This window comes from Girardinichthys multiradiatus, chromosome 6 (assembly GCF_021462225.1).
Source record: "Girardinichthys multiradiatus isolate DD_20200921_A chromosome 6, DD_fGirMul_XY1, whole genome shotgun sequence".
In the NCBI taxonomy this organism is placed as follows: Eukaryota; Metazoa; Chordata; class Actinopteri; order Cyprinodontiformes; family Goodeidae; genus Girardinichthys; species Girardinichthys multiradiatus.
Genome location: NC_061799.1, coordinates 41,199,136 through 41,211,629, shown reverse-complemented (window position 1 = coordinate 41,211,629; position 12,494 = coordinate 41,199,136). Strand labels below are relative to the sequence as shown.

The following is a 12,494-nucleotide window of genomic DNA, read 5'->3' as shown; positions in this document are numbered from 1 at the left end:
AGCCACCAGAGGACATTTGTGTTGGAAGTCATGGGCAGACACTGCGGGTAAATGAATTAATAAAAGACATGTATGTATTATACAGTACTGACAAAGATGCTAAAGGTGAGTTCTTAAAAACATATTGTTACAAGTTTTTGAAGCTTATTTTCCCCTTTATCGAGGTGTTTCTAAGATATGTGATGTCAAGGTACTAATGTGGCAGTCCATGCGTTTAATATTGTATTTCAGGCCATAGTTCATGTTCATTTTATTAATGTGGGTGTCTATGTGTGTGTCCAGATACCTTGCTTTAGTCAGTGCTCTAGCATGTGGAGCAGATTGGGTTTTTATTCCGGAGATGCCTCCTGAAGATGGCTGGGAAGACAACATGTGTCTGAAACTGTCCGAGGTATCCTGCCTTCTTATTTTTTAAAAGGCTAATCATCCTAGAAGTTACAATTATGTCTATTTATATGTTATGATATGGAAAGTAATTTAGGATAAATGTGTTTTAATCTTTGGTAAAAAAAATTATTTCATCTTTGGTAAAGTAAATAATTTTGAATAAACTAAGGTGTTTAAGGTCTTTAACAGACCAATGGATTATCAATTATTTCAAAGTATAATAATTCATTTAATGGGTTTTGCCTTGAAATCAAAACCTTTAAATGAATTCAATAATCAGAAGTCAATCCCATTTCCTTATACACAGCAGAGCTCTGATCTTTTGCAATGAATTAAAAAAATACAAGCTGCTAAAGGTGCATACTCAACTTTCCCTGCAGATCTCTGGAACTTCTTAAATCTGCATGAGATACTAGCTGACTTGTGATGTTTAACTTTAGCTCTGTGAAGACTTTTTCATACACACCACATTGTAGATTTATGCTTTGCTTCATCAATTTATTACATTTAATTAAGCTTAGAATGAGACTTAATAATGGTTACATCTGTCAGGTGCAATTCATAGTGTCTCAGGGTACACTGAAATATCTGTATATATGTGTATGGCCTGGTATATATCAAGCACCACCATTCAACTAGTGGTGGTCAATGTTAGATGAGCAAGTCAGCTGAGAGAAGTCACAGAACTGCTATTAATAAAAGGTTACTTAAGAAATTATATAATGAAGTGTCTTTTTCAAACACACTCAGTTCAGTATACGTCATTTTTGTGGCTTGTAACTCATTAGGGGTCCAAGCCCTCAGGAGCGAGCAAACAAGCCATGCAGGGCATGTTCATTCGCACAATCCAGCTTTGGGTAGAATGAAAAGGTTGGTCACCCTGATAGCATTGTCTCAAGAATACACAAAACATTGCTTTTTTTATTGTTATTGTACAGCTATTCCTGTAAGATAAAATGCACAACCTTTTAATACCAACCAAAGCATGTCAGGATGATTACAACTGTGTGATTTAAATGAAGTGTAACATAGTGTTCTTATTATTTTCCAATAGACTTCATTGTTGTTTTGCTATTGTCTAGAGTCGATCTCGAGGTTCCAGATTGAACATTATCATAGTTGCTGAAGGAGCCATTGACAGACAAGGACAACACATTACCTCTGATTTAGTGAAAAATGTGAGTGAAGCTCAGTCTCAGACTGATGCAGAGGGGAACCAGAAGCTGGAACACCAGGTGGAAAGTGATGGCTCTCAAGGAGTGTACATAGAAATAATTTCAGTCCAGATGAGATGCTTGTCACACTGTCAGAAATGTGGCACATTACAGCTGACAATAGGCAACTACAGTATCTACAAGTCAAAGTTTCTTCAACTTTTGTTCTGAGATCATCCTCCATTTTTCGATCCAGCTTGTGGCACTGCAAAACGTTTTCTGTCATGTTTTCAAGTGCTTGTGCTTTTTATATTTCTATAGAACCGTGCTGATAAGAAAAGGCTGAACATTATTATTGTAGCTGAGGGTGCCATTGATAGCCACAACAAGGCAATAACCCCTGATTATATCAAGGATGTAAGTATGGTTGGAAAGCCTCTTCGCCTGGACAATGTTGAAATTCTCTCCAATAAGCATGAGTTTTTCTTTTTTTCATGGTGTTGGTTTCCCCACAATGGAAACATGTGCCACATTTTATGCTTCACGTGTGGTCATTTCTGAGATAATGTGCACTTGTTATTTAATTTTTCATTTTTTCATGGTACTTTTTTCTTTGTTGTGACACCCCTTTTTGGTTTCCACCCTACTTTCGCTATGTAAAGTTGACCTTGCATGTGCATTATTTGGCACACACCAACATGGCAGGAGATGTTTTGCATGATTTCTCCTCTGTTATTATTTTTTGTGCTTGGTCTGACTTGTTCCATTTTTTTTAAACCTGTTTAATTTCAAGAAGCTATAAAGTCCTGCAAAGATTAAACTAACATAATGTTTAGTACTTCCTATGAAAGCCTTGAATTGATGTTAATGTTGTAATATACATGACATTCTTTTGATATTATAGTAGAATATAAATCTTACATGCAATTTACACCTTCTGTTGATCTATATTGTGTGTAAATAGCTAGTAGTGAGCCGCCTGGGTTTTGACACCAGGGTTACTATCTTGGGCCATGTACAGAGAGGTGGAACTCCATCTGCCTTTGACAGGATCTTGGTAAGTCACGATAAATTAATTACAAAAGTAACATTTTTACTTTTAGGGAGAGGGATTGGTATGCAAGCTAAAAACCCCTCTTCAAATGAATTTACAGGCCAGCCGTATGGGCGTGGAGGCAGTGTTGGCATTACTGGAAGCCTCTACCAACACCCCTGCCTGTGTTGTGTCTCTAGTTGGCAACCAGGCTGTCCGATTACCACTTATGGAGTGTGTTCAGATGGTAAGTTTGCTTGTGCTTGTTGCACACAGAAGGTAAACAGAGTCTGACTGGCTGGTGTGCACTACATTTATGTCAGTTCACTTAGCAGACTCATCTGCCACTTTCACAAAACATTTGGCCATGGCTTAGACTTCTTCTCAACACCTCAGACCAGAAAGTGGTCTGAGGTGGTCTTAACCATCAAATAGGGTAGTGACAGCACTATAATGGCTGACTTATATAATGGTTAGCCAGCCCTGTGGCTCTAGAGTGTGACGATAACAGTCTGTGGGGATAGCTGACTGGGGTATTTAAATGAAAACACCACGTTTGATGCAGTGTGGTGTCTATTTCTTAACATTAACACACACTAAACAGATTGCAATGAGATATGCCTTGACAGGACAGATCACTGAGGGTCGGACAAGGGTATTTACTTCAATAGCCATGTCTTGAAAATAGAACAAAACTGATAAGCTGTCCTGCAGTAGATGTGTGTCACGCTTTAGAATGGAAGACACTCATCAGTGTTATTACTAACCCAACCCTAACCCTGCTGGGTTCCATTCTACACCTCCATTGGTTGTTGCAATGAGAAATTTATTTATGAGAGCCCACACATGCACGAAACATGCTAGACTTGATTGGTAATTAATGAAAAGTCAAAGGCAGCATACAGTGGGGCTCATTATTGTGTTGTGAAAGAGGCTAGGGTGTGCAGCACTCAATGTGTGATTAATCTAATCTAATCTCTGTTTTTTAATGAAAAAGAAATCTCAACACTTTGGCAAAAAAAAATATGAGAGTACCAACTTTGGCTTTTTCCTTACCTTTACTTTTAAGCCAAATGTCTCCACATATTACCTTTGTAAGCTTGATTTAGTTGACATGATAAATCCATATTGAATCTTCATCGATAATGGCTTTTAAAGTGCTTAATTTAAGAAACTTGATTGATCTCATAGCCCACATTATGAAGTGGGTTACTCATAATTTTCCGGCATGTTGTAAGTAAGAGTTTAGAAAGACTTAGAGTTAGTCAAAGCTCTTTTCTGTAAGAAACCCCAGAACTCTACCCACTGTGTGAGGAGTTACCAACATACATAAACAAACATTATCAAAAAGAAAAGATCAGCTACTTGCTGAATGCATTTTTGTTTGGTAAAGCAACTCTGTGTTCTTTTGCATCAGACTCAAGAGGTACAGAAGGCCATGGATGAGAAGAAATTTGACGAGGCAGTCAGACTGCGCGGCAGGTAGGTTGGATATTAAATAAGTGAAATGTGCATGTGAGCCGTTTGCACGCGAAGGAATATTAAAGCAAGGTATGGAATTATGTTTAAAAAGATGGAACATTACATTTCATTCAATCTGGAAGTCTGGATATCATGAAAATGTATATGGTTTGTAGATTATACATAGCCCTGCAAGAATAGTTATACCCCATAAAGCTTTTCACATTTCGTCATGTTTCTACCACAAACCTTATTCTATGTTATTAGAATTTTATGAGACAGACTAACATAAAGTACTGCATAATTGTGAAGTGGAAGGAAAATTTAAATCTCTAAGATCCACAGCTCAGCAGGACAGCTTTAAGCTGTGTGCACTCCTCACCTTTGACTATCATAAAAAACTAAAAATAAAAGACATTGCATTTGTTGTTTGCCTCAAGAAAGTTATGGAACACAACAAACATGTTGAAGAAGGTGGTCTAGTCAGATAAAACCAGAATTAAACTGTTTGGCCTACAAGCAAAATGTTAAGTATGAAGGACCATCAACAATGGACATTACCATCCAACATACCATCCCCACACTGAAATATGGTAGGAGCAGAAACTTGTGGAGATGCTTTTCTTCGGCAAGGAAAGGGAAGCTGTTCAGAGTTTATGGAAATATTGATGGAGGTAGAGTTCCCTGCACACTTTCCATTTTACAGAGAACAAATGGGGGAAAAATCAGTTTGTAGATGTACAACTATGGTGTAAAACATTCCCCCTGAACTACCTGGAGATATAATTGGATTGAAGGTTGGTTCACAGGTATGGACCCAGGTGGGCTGAATATAAATTAATATAGGCACACAACATTTTCAAATATTTGTTTGAAAAACAAAAGTTCCCCATTCTTTCCACTGCAGTTTCACACTATAAAACATGTGTGTTATCTGAAAGCTTTAACTCTGTTTTCAATCTGCAGGAGCTTTGAAAATAATCTCAGCACCTACAGACTGCTTGCCTCTCAGACTGCTCGCTCTGAACTTCCAAATGTAAGCACCATTGCAACAAACATCACAACAAATGAAGAATACAAACAAACCAAAGTGATTCTTTTAATTCCTTTAATGCACCTTTCTCAACAGCTGCTCTGAGATTTGTACATTAGTATAAGGTACCTCCTAGGCAAGTGCATCCTGGGTGCTGCGGTCTTTTTGTGACACTAACAGAGTCTCTGTATTTCTGTGACTTGAGGGAGAGGAAGAGAACGAGGCAGGGGATGAAGAGCAATCTCATGTATGTAATGGGTCAGCTTCTGGAGCGTCTACAGGTGTAGTTCACACCATTTGTTTTAGGCAAATTAGCTTAGTTACCGTAATGAGTTGTTGGCTTCTTATTACCATGCTGATTTAAAGAATGTAAGAAATTCAAAGTATGTGTATCTAGAATTATTCATTCAAATTCACATTTTCACACTCTATATTATCATGTTTACAGAGTGCCACAAAAGGGTCAGTGCTCGCCACCTGTTGTTCTGTCCATCTTTGCTTATTTTTTCATGGCTCTGTTTGGGTGTAGAGATGCAACCTTGTAAAGAGATGCATTGGTTCTGAAACATAGACACACAAGCCCCTATACTGACTACTCTTTAAAAAAGTCTCCTTGTTAAACATTGAGTCTGTGGAGACAAATGCTGAGAACATTACTTACAACTCAAAAATGTTCAGGCTTAGAGCTTTAAAATGTATGACAGACATTGTTTTTTTGAGCCCGTAAAAGTTGAACAGACGAGACAGTTGTTTCATGTAAACAAACAGACAACAGACAAAACATATGATCTATATACATTTTATATAATACCCTTAAAATTCCAGATGAGAACACAAATTTCTGAAACAAAGTTTTAATTTTTCCAAAACAAATTGGACATCAGCATGTTTTTCATGTGCTGATTATGGTAGCTAAACTTCAAAAGAGAGCTTATGTTTTTTCACATTCAGGCAGCACTGTCTTTTGCACCATTATGGTGGCTCGAATCTGCTACTATTATCGTGCACAACAGATATTTTATCTCATAATAAGGATTTAGCTATCCATAGCTAATTAGAATTTAGCTATGAATTTTTTTAACACAATGGCAGAAATGGGCCTCCGTATTCACAGATTTTGTATGCTCCGTTTTCTATATTGAGAACTCTTTCAGAATAAAATCCTTCATTACCTTGAAACAAAATTTTCAGGAAGACTTTACCTTGTGATTAAACCTAGATAAATGATTTTCACTAGTTCTCATGACTGTCAATAATGCAGACCTCCTGTTTTAGAAATATATACTACAACCTCTTTTATTTAATCACTTTAAGCCACACGGTTATTTTAAAATTGGCTGATGATGGGGGATTGATTTGTTTGTCATTAATAATAATTAGGTAATACATGCTTTATATTAATGGTTTAGGTGTTAATATGCTACCAATTTACATGTGAAAAAGATAGTAGAACAAAATAGTAGTTGATAAGTAATTATTAGTAAAATTACAACTATTAGCAGCATTCAGAGGTGTCCAGATGAACTGATTTGGCTGTGACCAGATGTAGAGGTGAATGCACCGTCACTAACCCCTTTACTTCAAATTTAAGAGGTTTGATCAAAATTTTCGTTTATTATCCTATATAGATTTTTGTAATTGACAACACACCCTTTGATCATAATGAAAATATTACAAAATTGTATAGTGGTGATATAAAATTCTGCATATTAAGAGAATCAATTGACATACAATTTAAATAGTTGTACTGCAATGTGTGACTTATAGGAAACCTTTTAATTGTTCACGTTCATCAACAGTTGTAAGAAACTATAGATCTTTTACCACCATTCAACATAAAATATAATCTTTTGTTTTTTTTAAATGAAACATTCATTTTGCCACTCTCTACAAGCATTATCTGTGCTTATTGACTAAAACTGAAAAAAGCATTCCTGCAGGTAGGTTGGTAAACTTGTAGGTTTAAGCCATGAATGTGTTCAACTTCACTCTTTTCTAATGAAAAAATAATTATTCTGAATATATGATTTTATTTTAAAACTGACTTTTGTCCTGCAATGTTCAAATCCAACTTTAAACCCAATTTCACAGTTATTAATAGTTTTCTGTTCAAGTTTTCAGTTCAATGGTAGATGTTTCTAATTAGTCAAAACAAGCCTAAATGTAACATATCAAACACTCATAAATAAATAAATTGTAGGTCTTGGCTTTTTTTTCAGCAGAACTTCTAAAACTTGTTTATTTTGTGGTGCTTCACATAATGCAGTGTAATTATAAAGGTCCTTAAGAGACAAACTATTGGTCCTTGGTGCACAGCAGATTCCTAATGCTAATGGCTGTGGGTATTTTCTGAGGTTGTCATGAGAACGCAAAGATTGCTGCTTCCATGCATTTTTTAGAAGCACGTGGCTTGTTGCATGCAAAGCTCTCATTGCAGGAATTATTTAATTTCCTCAAATGTTATAGTGTTGAGGTTTACGTATGCTATCGTGAAACACTAAGGGCCTGATCTTCAAAGATTCCAAATAAGGAGCGCTAAATTGCTTTTCAAAATTAAAATTGCATATGCAATAAGTGGCTGTCTTGTGTGTGCAATGGAAAACAGGTGCAAAAGTTAGTCAAAGCTCTTTTCTGTAAGAAACCCCAGAACTCTACCCACTGTGTGAGGAGTTACAAACATTACAAACATTCTCAAAAAGAAAAGATCAGCTACTTGCTGAATGCATTTGTGTTAGGTAAAGCAGCTCTGTTTTCTTTTGCATCAGACTCAAGTGGTATTTAAACTGCCTTATCTAAATTAGAATTTTGCGTGTGCTACTGGCTGTCTTCACGGACAGTTTGGGAGAGCACAGTGGTCATTTACGACAGAGGAAGTTTGAAGCCATGGCCTTGGAGGTAATAATAAAAATAATAATAATGATAAGAAGAATAACAATAATAATAAAAATAATAAGAAGAAATATTGTAATGCAAAGATGAAGCTAAAATAAATGATTAAATATCAATTACAAAAGCTAACTATGTCAACCCCCCACACTTCCCGCCTGTTCTGACTACTCCATCGGCATTCCTATTACTTTTTCCTTCAGTGTTCCTTTTTGTGATCCCTAGTTGGCTGTTGATGTTCAGATTTATTGGTTTATAAACATGCCACAATATTTACGTTCAGTCATTGTGTTTTTGGTTTAATTGCATAAAGATTGTCTGCAGTCCCACTGCAAACGTGCTTAAATCTGTGTCACCTTTTCTGGGGTGTACAAAAGCGCTGCTCTAGTCCAACCAGACATAACGGTGTCGTCCATTAAGTGATGTTGTGCGGGATTAAAAATCCTGCAGATATCTTTACTATTTTTATTTCTCACAGTAAAAATATGTTGACATGTGCATAGAATATTCTCTCTCTGTCATTCTATCTATGCCTCCTTGTTGCCACAATGACCGCAGACATTTGTATGTGCCAGTTTTCACCTGCCTTTCAAATGTGCTAAATATGGACACAAAAAATTTTCAGTTTTCATAAATCGCATTGCGATATATTTGCATATATTCCTCCCATAAATTCACGTGTTTGGGTCATTAGCATATGTTTCGGATATTCAAGAAGGCCGCTGTTCCACTTATTTTGCTCAAGCAATTTGATTTGCACCTTGTTTGCACCTGGTGCAATCCAGTTTGCACGTGTTTTTGTACACGCAAACCTTTTGAAGATCAGACCCTAAATGTGAAATTCACACATTAAGTGTGACAAAAAAAATGCCAATGCTTAGTGTTAGAAAATACGGCCGTTGCATATGCACAGCAACCGAATTCTGCTTCAACTGCTGCAAATTTACTACTTTTTAGGGTTACGTATTTTTGTGTGAAATATCTGCCCTCCATTGTCCTCAGAGCTCCTTTAACGTGGCAGTGATGAACGTTGGCGCTCCGGCTGCTGGTATGAATGCCGCTGTGCGTTCTGCAGTCAGGGTGGGAATTACAGAAGGCCACAAAATGTTTGCTGTCAGCGATGGGTTTGAGGGTTTCTACAAAGGACAGGTGAGTCACCACAAATGAAAACAGCAACATCTCAGAACTAGACTGCATCTTTGAGAAATTTCAGGCCATTTCATATTTCACTACTTTTTACTCATTTTTAATACCTGACCATTTTGACAACAATATTTTGGTTTGTTATGCCAATTAAGTCTATGTATTGTTCAGACCTAAAAAGGCTGCTTAACTCAAAGGATGTACCAGTGTTGTATCGATATGCAACAGAAAGCTTTGCAAAAATACCAATTCTAAAATTGTTCTTTGGTCAGTTGTTACCAGTCACAAAAACACAATTTGTTCAAATTACAATCTTCTTCAAGCTTTGTCTAAAGTTATCAAGCTGGTTGTTTCAGAGTAACTATTAGATAATCTAGGAAAAAAATCCCTACTTACATCCTTTATACTTTTGTTTAAAGGATAACCACTCAATAGAATCTGTTTGAAATCCTCAAAAAGCCACTCATTAAAGGAAGTATAGGTGTTGCTTTCAGATTGGAAGAAGGCATTTGACAATTGTAAGCACAACATATTAATCTCAAAATCTTGAGGGTCAGACAATTGAACAGGTAACAGATGAGAGAAATGTGGGAATAATATTGAATTCTAACTGTAAAAAGTTATAATTATTAGCAATAACTAGGAGGTTAAGTGAAATCCCTATTCTACTAGCATATTAACTGTACAGTATAGTGGTTCAGATTAGTTAAAGGAGGTCGTTTTCAGTTTTGATTAATTTAACGAGCAGGAAAAAGATCTGCCTTTTCAGTACTTGACCTGCTGATCACCAGTCATTGCTGTTCAAATCAAAATAGATCAGTGGCAGTTGATTTCCCACTAATATATTCTTTATTATGATTCAATTAAAATGAATTTGTTTCATAAAAAGCAACAAGATAGTAGTAGATTTTAGAACTCTATGCAATATGACAACTATAAAATTCCAACTACATGTAGTATTCCAGGGTGTCTGGATAAATTACCTTGGCAGAGCCCAGATGTAGGAAATAAATGCCCTTTCATTAGCCCCCTTCCTCTGAGCTCTAAGGACCAAACTGACAACAACAAGCGCGTCCTGTAAACAGTTCTGCTTACTGTAAGCCAATTAATGAACTTCCCTTAGCAGCAATTCCATTCATGCAAAGAACCGGGCTCCAGCATACTCTGCTGACCACTGGCAAACACTAATTTGCACACAGACACAGACACACACACATACATGTGTTCAGATGTTCCAGGAGAGAAGTGACCTGTTGGAAGTGATTACTCTCCGAGCTGAGTGGTCATGGAGGAAGATTATACACGATTGAAAAGTGAAGCAGTGATCCCTAAGTAAAACCCATTCTAAGTAGGACACGGACTACGTCGAAGAGCAGCTTGTTTGATAAAAGTCTACATACAATCCTGCTAGATTAAAAAAGTACAGGGCAGAAAAATGAGCCACACTCTTATTTTAATGCTTTAAAATATAATTGAAGCATTAAAGTATATATGTTTTATATCCTCAACCGTAAATGTTCTAAGTTACTGATATTTGCGTTTTGTCTCATACAACAATTAAAAATAAATATGTATCACTGGGGTTTGCTGCTTTGAAAAAACTAATTTATTTCTGTTAATACAGCTCACCTTATAAAAAGATCAGATCAGAACAGGTTTGATAGTTGGCAACTGTTAAAAGGGGAACGTTGTGTTGATGTAATCATGACATAAATAATTCACTGTGAATCAGTTCCTTTACAACCTTTTAGGAACATCTAAGTACCTTGTTTTTTTATATTCTCAGGTCAAGGAGATTAAATGGGGAGATGTTGGAGGTTGGACTGGCCAAGGAGGGTCTCTGCTGGGGACAAAAAGGTGAGCATAAATGGGAATCAGGCAAATCCAAAAATGTTAACCTTAATTAAATAATAACATCAGTATGAAGCAGATATATAGAAAAAAAGATAAAAACAAACTTATCTCCTAACTCACATAATGATGGATCAGCATTATTAGTGATAACTGTGGTGGCTTAATAATATTTAGTTTGATGCCTTTCAGTTCATTTATGCTACGTCTTTGATAGTGATGTCTTATTTCCTAGTAAAACAAAGGACTAAATAAAGCTAATATTCCTTCTTACACATCAGGACTCTCCCAGCAAAACATCTGGATGAAATTGCTGAGCAGATGAGGATCCATAACATCAATGCTCTACTTGTTATAGGAGGATTTGAGGTATGCTGCATGTTTGTTTATTTATTAGAGAAAGCAGCATTTTTATCGAAACCTGACAGTGTTTTATATTTGAAAATGTTTTAATATTATGAAAAGTATTGGTAAAACCTTTAAAACATTCTGCTTATGTTCATGTTCCAGTGAGCTGCTGATGATTGTTCAGTTTTTGATTTTTTTCATGAGGCACCTTGTAGCCTGTTATCACATAGCACTGCTGCTGGCCTATATTTTACAGTGGATCTTAAAAGTGTGCACATCCCTGCTAAAATGGCAGACATTTGTGACATTTAATATTGGGGCTTTAAAAAACATTTTCTAAATGTTTTCCACTTTAATATGGCTTATATTTTGTACAACTCAAAAAAAAAAAAGAATTCTGTTTGGATAGAAAAAATGTGAAGAAGAAGAATCTCAGAGCAGAGATGTTACCACCACCATGCTTCACAGTAGGTATGGTGTTCTTCTGAAGATATGCTTTATACTTGTTTTTGTTAAAAACTGTAGTGGCCCAAAAGTTCACGTTTGGGTTGCATATTCTTTAAAAGGGTTTTGAGAGATTTTAGCAAGGCCTGGATATTTTTTTTTAAGGAAAGGTCTTCTGGTTTGCAATCATACTCTTTAGTTCAGACATGTGAAGAATAACGGAGATTGCTGTCACATGTCCAACACAACCAGTTTAAAAACGTTTGTAATTTCCTGCAGCTGCTTCAGTGTTACTGTTGACTTTATGACAGCCTCCCTGACCACTAATGATGATATGAACTCAAAACGACTGAAAGCTGAAAATCATTTAAAAGGGGCTTAAAATAGGTATGACATAAAAATTGTATGCAATCCATGTTGTTACAGGTTTTTTATTATTTATATTTTAAGTCTAACAGAAGTATTTATATCTATGGATATAGATCACATTAAAGACATAATTCGAAATGGGTTCTGCACACTTTTTAGATCCGCTGGAGAACTGTTCTTTATTTTCAAGCCTCTTTGAGTTTTTGTTTTCATCAGCTTTAACATTTTAACAAGCACAAAATGTCTTGACTTCTTAACTTAAAAATAACATGAACTGATATACAATACTACTGTGCAAAATATTGAGACCACTTTAAATCATTCTCAGAAAATGGCCTTATAAGCAACTTATAAAGAAAATATGTTTGGTTTAAACTTTTGCACA

The 12,494-nt window shown here is 36.0% G+C and overlaps 1 protein-coding gene across 9 annotated transcripts in view; it reads left to right on the top strand.

The window, feature by feature from the left end:
• The window catches only part of LOC124869273 (ATP-dependent 6-phosphofructokinase, platelet type-like), a 60,072-nt gene that overhangs the window by 34,641 nt on the left and 12,937 nt on the right, over nucleotides 1–12,494 (top strand). For 3 of the 9 annotated variants that reach the window (XM_047367031.1, XM_047367038.1, XM_047367030.1), the window contains exons 6-16: nucleotides 3–47; nucleotides 283–391; nucleotides 1,863–1,958; nucleotides 2,506–2,598; nucleotides 2,696–2,821; nucleotides 3,992–4,056; nucleotides 5,002–5,071; nucleotides 5,274–5,315; nucleotides 8,957–9,103; nucleotides 10,884–10,954; nucleotides 11,230–11,317. In XM_047367031.1, the coding sequence (XP_047222987.1) occupies nucleotides 3–47; nucleotides 283–391; nucleotides 1,863–1,958; nucleotides 2,506–2,598; nucleotides 2,696–2,821; nucleotides 3,992–4,056; nucleotides 5,002–5,071; nucleotides 5,274–5,315; nucleotides 8,957–9,103; nucleotides 10,884–10,954; nucleotides 11,230–11,317 (952 nt within the window). Of the gene's footprint in view, nucleotides 1–2; nucleotides 48–282; nucleotides 392–1,469; nucleotides 1,566–1,862; nucleotides 1,959–2,505; nucleotides 2,599–2,695; nucleotides 2,822–3,991; nucleotides 4,057–5,001; nucleotides 5,072–5,273; nucleotides 5,316–8,956; nucleotides 9,104–10,883; nucleotides 10,955–11,229; nucleotides 11,318–12,494 lie in introns of all 9 variants that reach the window. The other 6 variants (XM_047367039.1, XM_047367035.1, XM_047367033.1 and 3 more) reach the window with 3 other exon arrangements.